Source organism: Ovis canadensis, chromosome 9 (genome assembly GCF_042477335.2).
Source record: "Ovis canadensis isolate MfBH-ARS-UI-01 breed Bighorn chromosome 9, ARS-UI_OviCan_v2, whole genome shotgun sequence".
Classification (NCBI taxonomy): Eukaryota; Metazoa; Chordata; class Mammalia; order Artiodactyla; family Bovidae; genus Ovis; species Ovis canadensis.
The window spans coordinates 69,608,973-69,630,089 of record NC_091253.1 but is presented as its reverse complement, the minus strand read 5'-3'; the positions used below and the strand labels follow the sequence as shown (position 1 = coordinate 69,630,089).

Sequence of the window (21,117 nt, the reverse complement as noted above, 5' to 3'; positions counted from 1 at the left end):
CTGGATAATTTACAGTTCAAGGCCCATTTCCAGATTTTTCCTTTGATGGCCTTTTCCTTCCTCCCTCGGGGATACATCTTTGATCTCCCTTCTGCTTTTTAGGCACCCGGAGTCTAATTATACACACACACATAACCGTACTCACTACTCTTTACTCAAGAAAGGGTATAACTCTAGTTACTTACATCCTAGGCTGGGTTTTAGTAAATGTGCTCTCTCTTCCAGGGTATTTGCATATATCTTATTCTTAGTGATGTAGTTAAAGGGCATTTAGGTTGCTTCCATGTCTTGGCTCTTGTAAATAGCGCTGCCTTGAATGGGGTGCATGTATCTTTTTGAATTATGGTTTTCTCCAGATATATGCCCAGGAGTAAGATTGCTGGGTCACAATGGTAGCTCTATTTTTTATTTTTTAAGGGACCTGCATACTGTTCTCCATAGTGGCTGCACCAGTTTACATTCCCACCAACAGGATAAGAGGATTCACTTTTCTCCATACCCTCTCCAGCATTTAACTGTTTGCAGGTTTTTTAGATGATGTCCATTCTGACTGGTATGCGGCGATACCTCATTGTAGTTTTGATCTGCATTTCTCTAATAACTGGTGGTTTTGAGCATCTTTTCATGTGTTTTACGGCCATCTGTATGTCTTCTTTGGAGAAATGATTATTTAGATTTCCTGCCCACTTTTTGATTGGATTGTTTCTTTGATATTGAGCTGCATGAGCTGTTTGTATATTTTGGAGATTAATCTCTTGTTGGTTACTGGCTTTGCAAATATTTTCTCCTATGCTGCCATTTTGAAGGGTTTTTGCCTGATTGCTACTATTTCAGATAATAACCAGCAAGTGGTCAAGGTTAAAAGGCCAACATCCAGAGCCTAAGTGTCTAGTTCTGAAGCCCAGTTCCATCACTGAGTGGTGGTAGGATCATTACTTAACCCTCTGCGTTTCCACAGCAATGAAATGGGACTGATGGCAATAGCAACAAAGTTACAGGGTTGTTATGAGAACGAATTTAAATGAGTTAATGCATACAGAGCCTTTAAAACAGGACCTGCAAACACCAAGTGCTCAGCATGAGCTCACCACCATCATCACCATCATTGTCACCATCATCATTATTTTGGTGTGGAAGCTGCTCTACTCCCAAGAAATCTCTTCTTTATGTAGCAGGGAAACACAGCTGAGAGAAAAAGCATGTGGTTCAGACCTCTGCCAACTGTGTGCTCTGAAGCCCAAGATGGAAAGGTATCATACACGTGCAAAATAACAACTGCCACCAAAGAGAAAGCAGTGAGATGGCTTCTTCTCCAAATGAGTCTTTTCATGAGAACTCACTGAGAAACAGGAGCCAGGTTAAAAGCCTCTTAAAACTTCATTAGTGGGGACATATGTACACCTATAGCTAATTAAAGTTGATGTATGGCAGAAATCAAAGCAATATTATAAAGCAATCATCATTCAATTTTTAAAACAGAATAAAAAAAAAGAAAAGCAGTCTAAAAAACATTAATACTATGGTAGCGCTCTTATTAGACTATTAGAATAAGCAGTATTTATTGATGATAGAACAGCCTTTTTCTTGGAGGGGAGGGGTCGTACTGCCAATAAACTTGTTTAACATTTAAAACAAAAAGAATAAATGTGAAATCCAAAATGCATCATGAATTATAATTAAAAAAATTAAATTTTAAAAAACTTCATTAGTATAGACCCACTAATTTCACACTTTAGCAGTTTAAATATGAACAAGACAGTGAAAGGACACTGAAGTTAAGCTTTGAGAGTGACTGATAAAGGTAAGAATTACAATGTATACCTCAAAGAATTATATGGATCTTTTGCAGAGAAAATTACATTTGACTAGTATTTCAGTTTCACGTTGGAAAGAAACTAGCTTTCCCACTAGTGAACTACACATTTAAGGCTTTGCCAAGTAAGAAGAATAAATATGATGTAGGGGGTTCCCTTAACAGTAAGGACAAGTCACTGCTTTTAGACTTTCCTGTAATGGTTTAAGAAGCAACATTTACACACTTCTAATGTGCTAACTCGACTAACTCCACACAAAATCTGGAGTCTTCTTGCCACATCAACTTGAAGGATGCTTTATTATGCCAAGGTTTCTCAAATTTGGAACTGTGACTGAGGGGAAATGTCCAAGATGTTACCAACATTAGAGCAAATGGGGCTCCAAATACTGGGGAAGCCAAAAAGTTTGTTCAGGTTTTTCCATAAGATGGTGCAGAAAAACCCAAATGAACTTTTTTGCCAGCCCAATGCATAAATGTCTATGGCGATAACAGTAGCCTTTTGTAAAGCTTCATCTCTCTGCCTGTTTCCTTTTCCTCATTATGACCAGCCTCTAAGTTGCCTGGAGAAGGAAATGGCAAGCCACTCCAACATTCTTGACTGAAAAATTCCATAGATAGATGACCTTGGTGGGCTACAGTCTGTGAGTTCGCAAAGAGCAGGACACGACTCAGCGACTGAGCGCAAACGCTGCTTGACAGCAGAGCTTATATCTCCTTTGACTTTTTATTCCCACCACCTAGCGCTGCATTAACACGCACAGAAGAGCAGCATCATATATGCGGAATGAAGTGCGTAAGTTTCTCCTCTGTCCTATATTCTTAAATCTTTTCCCTCTCTCTTTATTAGTTTGGTTTTTCTTTGATCTGAGACAGAGAAGTTAGGATCGTGGAGAAAAAAAATGTAGGAAGAGCTCTCTTAGATTCATTTTATACATGATAAGACTCAAAATTATAGCAAACTTATTGTCATGTTGGGGCTTCCCTGGTGGCTCAGACAGTAAAAAATCCACCTGCAGTGCAGGAGACCCGGGTTTGATCCTTGGGTTGGGAAGATTCCCCTGCAGAAAGGAATGGCAAAACACTCCAGTATTCTGGTCTGGAGAATTCCACGGACAAAGGAGCCTGGCAGGCTACAGTCCATGGGGTCGCAAAAGAGTAGGACATGACTGAGCAACTTTCACTTAGATTACTTAAATTGTCGTGTTCAGAATGATCTGTAATTTGGGGAGCCTTCTTCTTAAAAAGCAATGACTCTACTAAACGTAAAGAACAGTGGCTCAAATCAGGAATGAGTTTTTCACTTTGCAAGGCTCTGCTGGATTTATAATTCATGACCTTGATAAACCATTTAGGATAGGGCTCTAGAAAGCAGTCTCCAACACAGGGTGTTACAAAGACACTGCGATGGAATAAAAAAATTGAGGGACTTCAGTTCCGGACAACATTTGGAGGGTAAACCAGAATAGCTCTGGGGAAGGCATTCACTTACCTAAATTAGCATAGTAGTAAGGGAAATCTCCCAGATAAGATGAATACTGTGGTAGGACGAACAATCCCCCAGGATGTTTGTTCCATATTAAACTGTTGCGTGATATGTGCTTGAATATTCTGTCCTGAATAATCTAGAAAACAAAAACATTGGCATATGGTGAGGAGGAGACTCTGATGATATCTAATGAGGAACACATTCAGGCCAAATTGGAGGGCTGATGCCAGTAAAAGTACTGAGTCTACCCCCACCCCCCATTCTCCAATGATAAAAATGTCTGGGATACATAGAAAGTAATCGAGTGTTGGAAGAGAAGGAGAGAGAGAAAGGGAAGAAATGGTTAATCCAATTGTCTAATTATACTTCAGTTTCACCATAAATTCTGTCTTGTCTTTCTATTGTTAAGTCTGTGCTCCTTTCAAAGTAGAGTGTGTAGAAAACTTATTTTCCTTAATGGCTGATCTTCCAGCATGAAGATCTGGTTCTCAGTGCACGGAGATGTCCATGTAGAGACTGAGCTGGGAGCATCTTGAGGGCATGCGCGTTCTATAAGCAGCTGAGGTTTTGATCTGTTCCTTTAATTCAGGAGGCCGGTTTATTTGTTTGACATAGTTTTCACTGCCCTTTCAAATTCAATTGTAGGACTTTAGGGTACTAGTTAGCTGCAGTTTTTCTAACTTTAATCTCAGAAAGTAGTGAGTTAACTAACAATTGCTCAAAACAACCTACATAATAGGACAAAAACCATGGCATATGAAGACTAATAATAGCCAAGCTAGTTCATTAGTTTCTTTGGACTTGAAGGCCTTGCAGATCATTAAATTCTACATTTAGAGTCAAATATTCCCCCATCCCGAATCATTTGTCAGATGAATGTGATTAGTCTACTTTACAGATTTCTCTCTGTGACTTTCAAACTCTTGTAATTATACCATCTACTCATTAAGATATGATTTGGCAAATAATTAACTTGATACAGAATTTCAAGTTTTCAGCAATTTGTGTGTGTATGTGTGTGCTTAAAAAAGAGAAAAAGCCTAGTATATATCTCTAGAGATTTATGACCAAAATCATCATTTTCCGGGTCCTCATTTAATGCAATGTGATTTAAGTGCAGACCATTTTAAATGGAGTTGTATTATTTGCTAAGGTTATTACCACCCTCATCTCATCCCACATGGTGACTAGACAAGTAATAAAGTGAGCTACATTTATCTTCGCAAACCTTATCATGTTTATATTTTTTAATAAGAGAAGAAAGGAAGCAAGGAGGAAATTTAGAACTCAAATATCTTAGTTCAATGATTTCTGCAGTTTCTTTTTTCCTTAGATCAAAACTTCTTGTTTCATATGACTTGGCAGAGGTTTCAAATTTGGGGAAGGTTTTAGAAACTTCACTCAAATGTAAATGTTTGTTCTTTGCGGTACAACAGAGATATGTTAAAATGCTGTTGTCCAGGCATTAATTATAAGAAAATTGTCACGGCTGTGAAGAGTTTTTACATGGTTTGCAATTCCACTTTGTACACCATTTATTCCAGTTTTTAATTATTTGTACTTTCCTATTCTACTATTTATTTTCCTTTATAGGTTTTCATTCAGGTCCTTTTTTTTTTTTGCTTTCCAAATTTATACACCTTTAAGCATGTGGCCACTTAAATTCTGGATATCAAGACACAGAACACATTGATAGAAGACTGTTATAAGTCCAACCTACATACAAGTGACACAGAACTCAAGAGATGTCACAAATTGAATCCCCATTCACTTTGTGTCTCTGGATGGTATGATTCTCAGTGTCGACTCTTTGGTTCAGTATCACAACACTGCTATCTTTTTGAATTCAGGGATATGATAAGTCATAGTATTCCTCTGAAATACCAAAAAGCACTTTATATGCTCTTCAAATAGATCTTGACAGGGCAATATCAAAAAAGGTAGAAGAGCAATAACACATGTTGAATATAATCCAGGTCAAGCAATTTGCCACCTTTATGACTTACTATCCTCATATGTAATAAGCAGTAAAATATCACATTAATTACAACAATCTCCAGAATCTGTTAGGAATAGTTGTCTAAGTCTTCATACTTATGACTTCTTTTTTTTTTTCCCTAGAAAATAAAAAATCTCATTCCTGTGCTCATTGTCTAAGCATGGATTTTTCCATTTTTACACAGCTATACCACCATAGGTATTATATATTACAGATCTTTCCATATTATTAATAGTATTCATGGTTTACTTGTCCTAAATGACCAATAATAGTGCAATTATTTCCATGCAAATCAGTGAATATATTTATGAGCTAAAACTTGCCACATTTAGGACTGATGCCTTAAGATTTTGTCAAAAGGGTATAAACACTTTAAAGGCTGTTCTTAAGTATTGCCAACTGTCTTTCTGAAAGGTTGATATCAACTTGGCTTATCAAAAGTTGGACAGAGTACGGATCTTATTTTACCAAATAGAAAGGTCATTTTGTCCCTCTCCTAATGCCTAAGTCTCCCTAATGTTACACTGGACAGCTTCCTGGATCCTTGGTACTCACTCTTAATTGTTGTAGACAAAGACATTATATTTAAAGGTTGGATACTATAAAGAAAATCAAAACACACAATCACAAAAAATTTACACAATTTTTTTCCCCTTATAGCCCCACATGGTATCTTCAGTAAGGATAGCATTTCTTATTAATGTGAATTCAAAGGGAAGAATGACAGGCTCCTTATTTTTCATTTTTATGTGCCATCTATTTTTAAAATAATGGACTATTGGTTACAGGTTACAGTCATTCTAGGTGACCCTGACTCGGTCTTTTGACAAATTCAGTGTTGCCTAATACATGCAGGGCTGCCATATGCCACCTTGCTCCAAACTAAAGCAATCTTCTATTTCTATTCTCTCACTGATTTTAAATTTTCATTGTACAGCAGCATCAGCAATACTATGGTCTGAATGTGTACGGTTAGAGATAAGCGAAGAGAGAAACGGAGACTCCTTCATAGAACTTCACTTTAAATTGTGATTTCCAAGCTACCATGAGCTGTTCTCATGTGTTATGACAATTTCACGCCCTTTTCTTTTGCTCAGCCTGATTCCGACTGAGTTCCTAGGGTTCAGCCCTTCCTTAGTGCCAAGTTACTGTCATACAATATTCTGACAAATAATGGAATCCATGAGCATTATTTTTGCAGCATTTTATCACTGTCCCTATCCTTACTTCTCAATCTGCACCAAAAAACAAGCTCCAAAGAGCCTAGCTCTTACTAAATAGCTCCTTATTTCTAAGGTGCAGAATTCGGAAATTTCAATCAGACTGGAAATACTAGCCAAATCCCAAGCAGGACAGAGTGCAACACAGTCGAAGGTATGCACAATTTGACCCTGGTGTTAGAGAGAAGGACAAAGCATCCTGTTTCCAATTTTATCTAAGCACTACTACAACTCTAAGGCTCATAATCTCCAAAGAGCAAGTAATTCCCTTCCCGTGACCCAGAATACAGCACGGAAGCAAGAAAGAGCCTGAGTGTAGAACATCCCCTTAGCAAGAGACCTTCGAATCTACACTGTCCAAGGGTAATGCCGAATAATCCTCAGACAGCAGGCACTCCAGCAGGGAGTGAAGAATTCAACATTATCCAAGTGCTAAGCCAAGTAGGAATTTTTGATTTGTGATAGTTAAATCGTTCTTATGAGCATGTTGGCTGTTTATCTGTGTATGTGGATGGCATTTTCTGCTATTTTTCTCTGTTTTTCTGTTTACATTGGATCCTGGGGTAATCTGAGCTCTGATTTAAAAAGGGAAACTGGATGGTATCTCTCATGCAATTCAGTTGAGAGGTCAAACTGTAACAATCCAATTTTGGAACTATATGAGGAGATTTTGACAGTTGCTATAAATTTGAATGAAGTATATGGTTTGTAGTGTTTTAAAAACAACTGTGTTTTCTCTAAAGAACTGCCTGGCTCAGATCCAAGGAGAAGTAGGCCTTTCCAGGCACAGAGATGAAAACAGCTTGGCTTAAGATCCTATGCTGATGAATATAACATATCCAACTGCTATTATAGGATAATTGAGCACTGCTAAGTTAGCAGGCAAGAGACCAGAGCTATGCAATAAACCATACTCAAAAGAAACGTAATTAATGAAATACCATCTTTCATCTGGCAAATTAGCAAAGTTGTGCATGTGTGTTTCAATTATGATCCTGAAGGTTGATAAGGTTACAGTGAAAGAGGGTCGTCCCCAGATGGCTTGTGGGAATCTAGATGAATACAACCTTTCTGAAGAGTAATTTGGCAATATATATCATGAGCCTTAGTCATGCTTGGCCCCTTGGCCTGAGTAATCCGATTTCAAGGATTCCATTCTAAAGAGATAGTCTAAGATACATGTGGAAAGTCATTGATTGGATAAAGGGCTATCTCTATCTAAAAAAAAAAAAAAGAATGAATGAATTAGAGACAACAGTAACAGTCAACAATAGTAGGTCAGTTAATAAATAGAGATTCACCAAGAGATGAAATATAGGGTGAAGAAATGAAAACACGTGGTCTCAGTGTATAGCCAAAGATGCATAAAAGTGGCGCATGGAAACACTGAGGAAAGAATAACTTTAGAAATATATTGCAGGAACTCCCTAGTGGTCAACTGGTTAGATTCCACGTTCTCACTGTCAAGGGCCTGGGTTCAGTCCCTCATCCGAGAACCAAGATCCCATAAGCTGTGTGGTGTAGCCAAAAAAAAAAAAAAAAAAAAAAATCAAATAAAAATGTAAAAAAAAAAAAAATTGTATTGGGACAACTACAGAACAATTGGTCAAAAAAAAAAAAAGGATGGTTTAGGTTTTTCAACACAGATCACATACAAAGTAAATTGGATTAAAAAAATTAATTGCCTATATTCCAGTACAAAATACAAAGCTTTAAAAAAAGTGTATGGCTGCATGCTAAGTTGCTTTGGTTATGTCCAACTCTGCAACCCTATGGACCATAGCCTGCCAGGCTCCTCTGTCCATGGGATTCTCCAGGCAAGAATACTGAAGTAGGTTGCCACTTCCTCCTCCAGGGGAATCTTCCTAACCCAGGAATCGAACCCATATCTCTTACATCTCCAGTATTGGCAAGCAGGTTCTTTACCACTAGCATCACCTGGGAAACCCCAACATGAAAATAAATACTAGAAAATACGTGTGTGTAGGTTATGCATAAATAAAATTATGAGTTGAAAAGTCCTTAGTAGCAAATTGAAAAGGCACAAGTGAAAAGACTTCCCAATCATAAAGGAACTCCTTTGGCCACCTCATGCGAAGAGTTGACTCTTTGGAAAAGACTCTGATGCTGGGAGGGATGTGGGGCAGGAGGAGAAGGGGACGACAGAGGATGAGATGGCTGGATGGCATCACCGACTCGATGGACGTGAGCCTGAGTGAACTGCAGGAGTTGGTGATGGACAGGGAGGCCTGGTGTGCTGTGATTCATGGGGTCACAAAGAGTCAGACACGACTGAGCGACTGAACTGAACTGAACTGATGTTGAAGGTGAGAAACATAAAAATAATTAAAATAAGTTCTCTCATATACACTGAAGGGAATATAAATTAGTTAATTCTATTGCAGGAAAATTGACAGTTCATGTAGAAATCAGCATTTGTCATATTCTTTGAAGCAGGACTTCAAATTCAAGGATTTTATCCTAAGAGAGTAATCCTGAACTTGCATAACAGTTTGTCACTGAGGCTATTTGCTTCAAGGATGTGTATAATAATGAAAAACCAGGAATAACTGTAGTAGTCTCCAATGGGGATCAATTAATGGAGTTAAGTGATATTATGAATGGAATATTAGTCATTAAAATAACTATAGAAAAATCTAATGAGATAATATATTATTAAGGAGAAAAAACAAGTTATAAACTAAGTATAGAAACTCTTCTTTAAATTAAAAATAAGAACATATTTATGCATTTGCATAGAAAAAAATGAACATATATGCATTCATATGTGTGTATATACGTCAATAGGGAATTATACGGATAGATTATTTTATTTTTGTGCTGTATTTTCCATTATTTTCTAAAAGGAACATGCACTTCTTTGATAAAAAGCACTTATTCCAAAAAAAACCCAACAACAACAACAAAAAATCTAAACACAATTCACATTCAGCTTTCCTTAAGAAGGTTCTTAGATGGAGGACAAGCTCAAAAACAAAAGGTAGAATTTGTTACATGTTCAAATCTGCTGCTATGAATGCAAGTGAAACAATTTTCATTGAGGAGGGTGATTTGGACGAATAAGAGGAATTTGCTTGCAATAAGGAAGCCCTTGGAAGGCATTCTACCCTGTCCCCGTTCATGGGTGGACCTGGGTACTAAATATCTTTTCACTAAGTTCCAGGATGAAATCAGCGTACCCAGAGAGGACACTTTGGTAGAGCCCAGACCCACGAGAGCAGAAGCCAAGGCCAGGCTTCAGGTAGGTAAGTGTCCCAGGGTGGCTGGGGTATGATCAGCATTGGCAGCAAGGCTGGTAGGTACCCAGGATGGCAAGACAGCAGTGATATGCACAAAACAGGATGACTTCATTTTCTGGGTATTTCTCAGAATGATCATACTGCATATTCCCAATGACATTCGCTTCTGGAGCAGTAATCACGTTTCCAAAGAAAGTACTTCGAAAGTGAGGCCACGAATGCCCCCACCTCATATTACAGACACCTCAGAATTACCTCGATGCTGGGCTACACTTGAGAACCTCTGCTTTGCTTCCTGTAATTCATGAGTGCAGATTCCAAAATCTTTTCTCAGCAATTTGTGCTACTTTGGTGTAGCCTCAGGCCACTGCTCTCTGCTCTACTTCCAAAGGTTTTAATCATCCCCATGTTTCCCTTTCTTTTTTTTTTCCTGCCTTAAAAAAAGCAACTTGAACATGGGCACCCATCTGCCTGGAAGATTTTCTGATTTTATAAAGCTTAACACTTTCTGCACCAGATGAGTGTAATTCTTATTTTCTTAACACATCCTTGTGATAATGAGGGGTGGGTTGCATTTATCTTGAGAATGAATTTGGCTGTTTCTGAATGCCACTGGACTACAGTATCCAGTAAACTATTCATATATTTAGAATGGGAGATTTTCCCCTACTTGCTCACTATCTGTTTCTTAAGCGGACTCCAGAAATATGCCTTCAAAGGATGCCATGAGTGTGAATGACAGGACAATCATTAGCCACCTGTCTCTGAAATGATGTAAGACAGAGCCGATCTCTGTGTCAAGGAGTGTAATTCCTCCTAAGTCAGTGTTCCTCTGTGGAGTTCGTCCAGAATGGAGAGCAGGTCAAGGGGTTAACTGAAACATCCAAGTACAGAAAGTTCAGTGTTGCCCCATTTGACCAATTACACATTGATAATAGCAAAAGAGAAGGCTAAGAAAAACATATAAAGGACCATTATTGGAGACTGAAAGCCAAGGCATCTCACTTACCTCTAGTGTAGTTAATACAATCTTCTCAACTGAAGAAAAATAAGCCTCCCACAAGAATTGTGTCTGCTGTCTAAGTGCTAGGATTTTATCCTGATGAATAGACCTGATTGTAGAAGGAATCTGTAACACAAGGTGAACACATAATAACTATAACCGGAAAACAATGAGATGTCATTTGATCAAAATCACCCGCTCAGGTTAGAGTTTTATTCTTCAGAGCATTCTGCTTCTAGCATATAGATCTACTAAAAACCACCAACCCCTAGACTGAAAGGCCCTAAAGAGGTGTGAGCTAAAAATAGTACTTACTGGGAGTCAGCAATGATGACCTTTAATGACCAAATACACAACAGTTAGAGCTCACTTCTAAGATTTGGTAGTAGCTTATCACTTGCATAGCGTTCCTCTGCCATTTTCTATGAATCCCACATGCCCTTGAACCTGCCCATGGACAATCAAATCCTGCAGAGAAGGGGCTACAGTCTTGGAGCAAAGCTGAGAGCCATTATGTCCCAAGCACTTCTAAGACATGCCACCCTCAGGACTACTAATGACCTACAGAGGGACATTTTAGGGAATGTCTCGGAGTCTGTCCATTTAATATGCAGCTGAGGGTAATTATTTCTATGTGCATGTATCTCTTTTCTCTCCCTGAGAGCTTTCTGCTCCCCAGACCTCTCTTTTTGGCTCTAGTGCTTACCCCAAACTAATGCGATCTGTCATGTGTGCTTAGCCAACACTGCTATCTACGAGGCTGCACAATTTTAAAGGAAGGATTTATGCCCTGTCCATCCAGCTAAACACTTTCTAGCTAGGATAGTGGCTTTTATGTACAGACACACCTCAGAGATACTGTGGGTTCTGTTTCAGACCACTGCAATAAAAATGAATATCACAATAAAGTGAGTCACACAAAATTTGTTTGGTTTTTCAGTGCATCCAGAGGATTCCCAGGTGGCACAGTGGTAAAGAATCTACCTGCCAATGCAGGAAATGCAAGAGACACAGATTCGACCTCTTAGTCAGGAAGATCCCCTGGAGTAGAAAATGGCAACCTACTCCAGCATTCTTGCCTGGAAAATCCCATGGACAGAGGAGACTGGAGGCTACAGTTCACGGGGTCACAAAAGTCAGACACCACTGTGTACCACCACCACCAACAGTCCATCTAAAAGTTACTTTGGCACTATAGTCTATTAAGTGTACAGTAGCATAATGTCTGAACGCACAACATAAATACCTTAATTAAAATACTTTATTCAAAGTAAAAAAAAAATGCTAACCATCATCTGGCAACACAGGCTTATGACAAACCTTCAATTTGTTACCAAAGAAAAAAGCATCTATGAAGCACAAAAAGCGAAGTAAAATAAATGAGGTATGCCTGTAGTAGCTATTTAATAAATAAAAGTCAAATTGACCACAGCCATCTGAAGCCACTGAAGGAATATTATTATTTTCACTAGCAGTATAGCTCAACAGTTAAGCACAGGAAAATGGGAGTCAGACCAAGGTAAGGGCCTTGGCTCTACAGTTTACCAGCTGTGCTTCCTTGAACAAGTTACTTCATCTCTCAAAGATTCCATCTCCTCAGTTATAAAACAGGGATACAGTTCTAACATCATTGTAAGGTTGTGATGAAGAGCACCTAAGTGCTTCACACAATGCCTAACACATGAGATGTTTAACTGACAAAGAAATTATTACTACTACTATTGCTATTGACTTAGGGTGATGATATGAAAAGTTGGACCAATTGCTTAATGTTTGCCTGTGAATTTGCTTGGGTCTGGAGCTCTGAAATGTACTTCCCGGTTGTCTGGTGAGTTACCTTGGCTTGCTCCCTATCTTCACTTAAAGCCCAAGGTCTATTTCATTTATAGAGTCTACATTCTTAGGGGAGATTTCTTGTGATTAGCAAGTGCCCTTTTGTGCTCACCTCTTTCTGCATGCTTGCTTCCCTAATATGTAACTAAACAGAGAGGCATGGGAGCCTGGACTGAAGCAGGAATGCTCCACTAGCTGTTTTAATAAGAAAGTTACCCATGACATCATGACTAAGACTACATCTGAATTTCCAGTGGAGGGAAGGAAGTAGGAACATTTTTTTTTCAAGACCACTTCTACAGGGAGCCAGAGAACTGTTTCACAGTACCTACATAAGGACAAGCTCACTTGCGATGTCCAAAAGCAGATACTAAATCTGCAGCCCCAGTGTATATCTGGATTCTCAACACTGAAGCAGCATGAAGGCAACAGATAATGGAGAAAAATATTTGCCCGAAATCAGAGCTCAAGGTCAAGGGGAAATAAAATATCCTTGAAGAAGGTAGAGAAACCATTCAGATCATCGATCCCTGATTAGCCAAAGAACATTTAATTTTATTTACTGAGAAAATTGCCCAGATAGCCAAAGAAAGATTAGAAAAAAATTATCCTTCTGAATTTTCATAACCATGCCCTCTTCTGAGTGTCAGTGGTATTTGCTAAGAGTCATACAGGTTGACACTTCACTGTTTTATTGTGATGATGAGGAACCAGTCCATTAGAAAAATGTCAAAAGCTATCATCACTTTGTGGTCTCCAGAAAACTGAGTAGACTGTGGTTATGAAGGCAGAATGGTATATCATACATGAGCCTATCAATACATCTCCTCTCTTATATAAGCCACATCTTGCTGTTACTATATCAAGTGAAATATATTCTACCCGTCTGTGCATATACGTGTCTGACAGCAGTCTGCAAAGTGCTCTGGAAGATAATTCCAATTGATTGAAAAGACAGAGTTCCAAGTTTTAATGGCATTTCGCTATTGGTTATTAATCTGCTTGTCCCGAGAGACAGGTATGAGAAAGTGATAAATTAATTGCAATTTGGCCAGATTGTTCAAAGTGGCAGAACCCAGTGAAGTCTTAATAAAAGGTCATGCATGGTAACCGAACTAATGGAATCTACCAAGACAGATACAGGAAAAGCAACAGTAAGCTCTCTTGGTGACATGACAAGACTATATGCAAATAAAAACATCTGAGCTGTTCTAAAACAGGAAATGAAAAATGGTAACATAACAAAAACATTTCCCAGAGCAGACATTTGGGCTGGGTGCCAGTTCTTTAAAAACCATTGTCAATGACAGTTCAGTCGTCATTCAATATGGAGGCAGCTGTGCAGACAGACTGCATATGAGAGGAAAATGCCAACGAGTTTGAGTGGGTGCAATGAAAAACAAAACCCCCAGCATCAAGCCAAATGTTGCTTCAGAAGGTGAAATGCTTCTGGAGAATCAACTCTGGCGAAATGGCAGAGATCAGACCACCACAGTTCGGTACCCGGAAACCACTCCGTTTCAAAGACAAACTCCCAACTTATTCACATCAAATTCACGAGAGCGTAGGTACACAGTTGGAGAAATTATGGCTGGTATTTTTCATTCCCAAATTTCCTTTAATGAGCATGCATCTTTAAAAAAAAAAATCAGAGGAGGAAGGAAAAGGGCAACATGGAAAAGAACCACATCTATCACTTTGTTAGGCCTTCCATGAGTGAATGTTTTTAGGCACGCACCTAGGGAGAACTCCACTAGGTCACACGTTTTTCTACTTCTGAGGTGCCAGGGGCCTTGGAGATCACAGATATGAATACCAGACACAAGGCATGTTTTAGAAGCTGTGTTCAACTTGCCTTGCTTAATTGATGGCTCTCTTTGGTTACAGATATTTCACCTGTTACTTTAGGGAGAGTACTGAGTTATTTCACCAGTCAGTTAGCAGGCTGGCCAGCAGGACATTAAAAAATCATTCTACAAATATTTGTGGTAGTTCAAGGTAAAGTACAATGTCATGAAGTAAATGATTAAAATATTATATCATTTTAGAAAAAAGAGTATGGCAATTTACGCTGAAGCTAAAGCATCATTGCACAAAATGCCTTTAAAATTCTCAGTGACTGACTATTCCTGACCTGGGATTTCTCTGTGAATATCATATTCCCCCTTCCCAGGCAGCTATTGAGATGTTCAGACTTTTATTAGGTATCCTTGTAGAAGTTTAGTTGATATATATACATGGATTTATTTCTGGGCACTCTATTCTTTCTATTGAGCTATACACCTGTTTTTAATGCCAGTATTACTGTTTTAATGACTGTAGCTTTGTAATATAGTTTGAAACTAGGGATGATGATGCTCCAGCTTTATTCTTTTTCTCTTAAGATTGATTTGGCTATTTGGGGTCTTTTCTGGTTCCACACAAATTTTAGGACTGTTTTTCTATTTCTGTTAAAAAAAATGCCACTGGGATTTTGGTAGGAATTGCCTTGAATCTGTGGATCACTTTGGGTAATAGGAACATTTCAATAATTAGTAAGTCTTAATTCTGCAATACAGGACAACATTGTTGAAACTTGAAGATTCTACACTAAGTGAAATAAACCAGTCATGGAAAGAAAAGTATTTCACGAGTCCACTTTCATGTGTTTAGTCGCTCAGTCATGTCCGACTCTTTGTGACCCCATGGACTGTAGCCCACTAGGGTCCTCTGTCCATAAAGTTCTCCAGGCAAGAATACTGGAGTGGGTTGCCATTTCCTTCTCCAGGGGATCTTCCTGATCCAGGGATCAAATCCACGTCTCTTGCATCTCCTTCATTGGCAGGCAGGCAAATTATTTTACCACTGAGCCATCTGGGAAGTCCTCCCACTTATATGAGGTATCTAAAATAGTCAAGTCCATAGAATTAAAGAGCAGGATGGTAGTGACCAGGGGTTGGGGGATGGGAACTGAGGAGTTACTCATCGGTGGGCATAAAATTTCAGTTAAGCGAGATGAATAAGCCTAGAGACCTGCTGTAATACACTGTATTTACCTATATTCAACCATAATGAGTACACGTCAAAATTGGTAAAGAGAGTGGATTTCATGTTATGTGTTTTTATAAGAATAAAATGAAATGAAAAAAAAAAAATCTACATGGCCAAAAATACAAGACACCCCCCACCACACACGCACACATTTTCATATGAGGCTGCTCTTTTAAATATACATCTTAAAGATAACACTCACCCAGACTAGATTATTTAAGCAATGATAACACTAATGGCAAGAATCAGCCCTAGAGACCTGCCTTTCTGAAAATTAATCTAAAGGCAAATATGGAAATGGGAAAGGAGTACAAAGTGGCAGCAGAATTGTACAAGAACTCTCTGGCGTGATTTCTAAATATTACAGAAATTGAAGGGGGTAGATATACACCTCTTGTCAGTATCAACATTCATGTCCTCCACCTGTAGCTTCTCCTTATCCAAGTATATACTCCCTGGATCTGAGGAGATTGCATACTAGGAAGTGAACGATGTCAAGTTAAATGACTTCATATTCGCCATGACACAGGCAATTTTCTCCTGGTAAAATTTCTCTTATATAGCTGACCTTTTGGATTCATCTTCTCTGAAAGTTTGCACGGGGGCAGCAATAACCCACTGATCTGGGGAAGGCCACCACCCCTTCCTTACCTGTAATAACAATCTCTCATCGCCTATGACGGCAGCTTGGTTCCAATTAATCACTTCAGAGAATGGCAACTCCCATCCATTGCTGAGCATCACAGGGACACAGGCGGCCTGTGCAAAGAAGGGCACCGTGAGTGTGAGGGAGGTGGTGGCAGGAGGAACCCTTCCAAACAGGAGGGTGAAATCAGTACAAATTTCAATTACTGGCATGAATCCTGGACTGCTGAGGTCAATAGAAAAGTGGGGTTTTATGAAGTCATGTGAAGGCTGTCCGTATCCAGCTGATATTTTACCATTTGCAAGCTGTGCCTTGGAATGTGAAAACCCCATTTCTATTCTTATACCTGGTTTGGCTGACTTTACTTCTAGGGAGACAACTGGCCTCATTGAAGAAATTTTACTGACATAACAAAATCGTTCACCGACAAAATCCTAGCATAAACCCCACCTTGAACACACCTGGTCTTGTCCATGAAAATGCTACAGGTCATGTGCAAAGTGCATCGTGCCAATGTCCTGAGCAACAAACAGCTGAACAGGACTTGGTTTTCCTGATAAAGTGTTTTGTGGACTTAATTCTTACCGGGTGCTCACCAGGCCAGGCAAACATCCGAACCAGACTTGGTCCCTTCAGTGTGGAGGGATCCTGACCAACTTACTACCTGCACAGTGACCTAAGAGCCTAAAAACACCAGGCTAATGACAACATTCTGGCTGCAAAGAACTCGTAATCCTAAGCAGAGACCAATTTGCTCCATGCAACACACCCAGAGGCTAGGAGAATGTTAGGGATGATATGCTTCCTAGAACCTGTCAGCAAAGACTTTCAAGAAAAGAAAGCCCTCCTGTTGGAGGACAAGACAGAACATTGGAAGCATGGTGACAGAAGCACAGATTCAGGCAGGGGCAGAGTGCAAAGGAAGAAAGGACACAGCAGCAAGGAGTGCAGGAGAGGAGGAGGTGAGAGGCGGAAGGCGTGCTTTCTCGCCAACAAGGAAGGCTGGATGCAACTTCCGGGTGAGAACCGTCAAGGGTAAATGTTATTGGCAAAAGAGTCCGGAAGCTCTGGGACCTCAGAACTGCAGCGCCTGGAAGAGCCAGGCTGAGAGAGTGCCTCTGCCTTGCTGGGGGTCATGCTCAGAATTCAGAGAAGCCAAGTGGTGACTATAACGGGGACAGAACAAGTTTGATTGTGGGAAATGCCACTCATGAGCCATCTTCACTGCTGTTGACACTGGCTTCCAAGGAGGAGGGGGGAGGCTCCATGAGGAGCTCGGCTCTGCTGCCTGGTGGGCAGTCAGATCTACTCTCTGTTTGCAAGCCTATCTCTGAGAACCCACCTTCCCTTGAGATTCCCACTGCATCTCCTCATGTCCAAAGGCAGGGTGTAAATCCTCCTTCTGCCCCCCATGCATATAAAAGGTTGTAGATTTTCTTGGGAAAATAGATTTCAGGTGTTCCAGGCAAACCATGTGTTTGGTTTAGATCCCAGGAGATGTGTTAAGGCGAACCCTCCTCCCCTCATCCCAGCCCCTGTCTGACATCAGTTCTCAACTCTGTTCCAGGGATGATCAGGGTCTCTTACCTGCAGAGCCTCCAGGAACCTGAAGGACCCAAGCCTGCGACCACGAGGAACCAGACAGAAAGTGGCATTGTGCAGCATTTCCCGATAATCATATCTAGAAGGAGAAGAGGCGCCATCAGCAAATAAAGACCATTAAGAATGGGGGTGGGGTGAATGGGCACACCTAGGGGGCGTGAAGCCACCCATGGCAACTTGGGTGGTACACAAGCCAGCCCCACTTTTCCAGGGGGAAGGTAGGAAGGGTTGCTGCATGAAGAATGGAAATGTGACCCTTCCCACTGGACAAAGCAATTAGGGTCTTGTGCAAACAATACGTAAAAGACAAGTCTGATGGTCTCAGTGACATTTTGGCTCGCTCAGCCTTTACTTCGCAAATCAGGTTTTTTCGTGTCTTGGCAAAAACAGGTTGCCTTCATCAGCTTAAAAAAATAATCACTGCTAGTTGTTCTTCTATAATGCCATATCATTTAGGAACTTGAAGACTGCTCTTGTTTCCTACCTACCCCATAAACCATGCTATTAAAATCTACTCAGGAAACCTCCATTCTGAGCACAAAACATGTATTTTCTCCTTCAAGCTGGAGTTTCTACTTTTAACCAAGAACATTCGGTTACCCCAGACAAACACTCCTGTGTAAGAATGGTTGGCATGGAGGAAAGAGAGAAGGAGCCAGCCCAAGAAACTGGGAAAGAGAAGAAATAACAAGAAAAGAAAAAATACTCAGGACTGTGGGAAACTGGGCAAGAGATGAGATGATCGTGTCTTTTACTCAAATACCACTGAGCCAGCTCACATTGTTATTGCACTTGAGAAAAATGCAAAATAAAACAGGAATGTCACCTGTCTCTCTATGTCAGTGGAGTGCAGGGAAACAGGGCTGGCACTTGAAACATGATTTCCACAAACCGAGTCCTAAGCACACAGTTGAAAGTTCCCTCAGAGTTGAAGCAAAGTTGGGAAACTGGAGATGGCTCATGTCCTGGGAAGGCCTAGCTTCTCAGGGCTAGGATGAAATCACAGTAGTATGAAATCACTCTCGTTTTTCAAGAACTTCCCGGGCTCGGCAGACAGGTGTGACTTTGACAGTAGCATATGTCACTGGCATTTTCTGACTCTAATAGTCTAATTTAATCATAGCCTGAAGGCATTGGATTCTTCCCTCCTCTTTGGGGGATACTGATATATACATTTATATTTTTAAAGTCCACATGTATTTTTATAATCTTACACAAACTAGGCATATGGGAGTAAGCCAATTTTCAATTATAAACCCGTCATTAAGAAGAGATATCATGCAAAGGACCATTTGCTTAAACAAGCGTGTACAACTAATTTGCCCAAGAAAAGGTCACCGTGAATGGATTATCTTCATTGAGAGTAAAAATTTTAAAAAAGAAAGAAAGAAAAAAGAATATCCTTGCTGCGTTAATTAAACTGTAAAATAGACTTCAAAGTGGAAATGTTTTTAAGAGGGCTCAAATTTAGCTAAATGAAAAAAATATTAAATTATGATAGTAATGGCTTCTCTTTTCCTTACCAAACATAAGGAAATAATTGACAAGGATCTCAGGCTCAACTGTTGATAATGTCTGAATATCTACCTAATCAATGGAGACCAGGGAAACACACACACACACACACACACACACACACACACACACAATGTATGTATAAAGTTTAAACTGAAACTATTTTAATATAAAAAGGTCAAATATACTTGAGGCTACAGGAAAGTTTAATAAATACCCAGAATAGAAACCCCTAAGGGGCTGGAACAGAAGGCCCTACCTCCTCATCATTAGGCTGCTAAAAATGTAAAACCCTATTAATGTTCTGGATTGTAACAAGTTTCAAAGTTTTCAGCTGCAAAATTTACTTGAGGGAAGAAGCAGAGGGAGAAGAAAAGCAGAAAACTTGTGGAAAAACTCAAGTGACAGTTATTCAAGGTGTGGATTTTTAAGTGGTTGTAGAGAGGGATTTGCTGATGTATGGAATAAAGCTTCATGATTGAAGCTAGTGTTCATTCACATAATAGGTAAGAGGAGAAAGGGGACAAGCATTCTTGCTGGAATCAGGAACCCACTAGGTAAGCTGTGAAGTTCAGAATGAACAATGGACTTTCTGGGCCTCAGTTTCCTCATCTGCAAAATGAGTCAGCTGGGCAAGATGACTAAAGATTGTCTGGAACATTCCATAATTATTATTATTTTTTTAAATAAAGTATTTCTTAAGGGTTTTTTTTTGTTATTGTTGTTTGTTTTGTTTTGATGTGGACCATGTTTGAAAAGTCTTTATTGAATTTGTTACAATATTTGTTCTGTTTTCTGTTTTTAGGTTTTTTTTAGTTGTGAGGCATGTGGGTTCTTAGCTTCAGGACCAAGGATTGAACCTGCACACTCTGAACTGGAAGGCAAAGTCTTAAATCACTGGACCACCAGGGAAGTCCTCCCATTAATCTTTATTCTTTCACTAGTGTATGTCCCTTTGAGACTATCCCACTGCTCCAAAAGTTTCCACAGCCATTGCACGCATGTATGTGTGTATGTATGTAAGGGACTTCCCAGGTGGTGTTAGTGGTAAAGAATCTGCCTGCCAATGCAGGAGACAAAAGACACAGTTTCTATCCCTGGGCATGGCAACCCACTCCAGTATCCTTGTCTGGAAAATCCCATGGACCGAGGACCCTGGTGGGCTACTGTCCATAGGGTCACAAAGAGTCGAACATGACTGAAGTGACTTAGCGTGCACGCATGCAGACACACGTATATTTCGTAGAAATCTGCTTGTATATACAGTGTGCAATGTGTGTATTTATACTGACATACAGAAACATAAGCACATACAACTTAAAACAATGATTTTCCTGTTTCTAACCATGCTCAGCCCATGAACCATCAGCTCTAGTGACAGTGAGCCTATGAATGCCTGTGTATAACAACTGGAGAAATAATGACGCCTGCAAGGGGGATGACGGTCCTAACAGAACCACATGAATGTGTGGTACTCTCCCCACTCAGCTCTTTGGTCTGCTCATATGCCCACATCTACCTCCTTCTAAGAGCTTAAACTCATTCATTTACAACGTCATTCTTTCAGGAAATCCTATGTTCCAAGCACCGTTCTAGTCCTGGAGAAGAGGATTCTCCTGCTGCTAGACCTACCAAAGCCTCATCAGATAACTAAAAAAGGCTGACGAGGATTTCAGGGGTAGTATCTCCCTGAGGGTAGGTATTCTA

The 21,117-nt window shown here is 39.8% G+C and overlaps 1 protein-coding gene across 1 annotated transcript in view; it reads right to left on the bottom strand.

Annotated features, from left to right (window-relative positions):
• The window catches only part of EXT1 (exostosin glycosyltransferase 1), a 325,916-nt gene that overhangs the window by 23,211 nt on the left and 281,588 nt on the right, over positions 1-21,117 (bottom strand). The window contains exons 2-5 of the mRNA XM_069600354.1: positions 17,881-17,974; positions 16,299-16,406; positions 10,791-10,910; positions 3,306-3,438 (exon numbers count right to left, since the gene is read on the bottom strand). Coding sequence (XP_069456455.1) covers positions 3,306-3,438; positions 10,791-10,910; positions 16,299-16,406; positions 17,881-17,974 — 455 coding nt within the window. The remainder of the gene's footprint in view (positions 1-3,305; positions 3,439-10,790; positions 10,911-16,298; positions 16,407-17,880; positions 17,975-21,117) is intronic.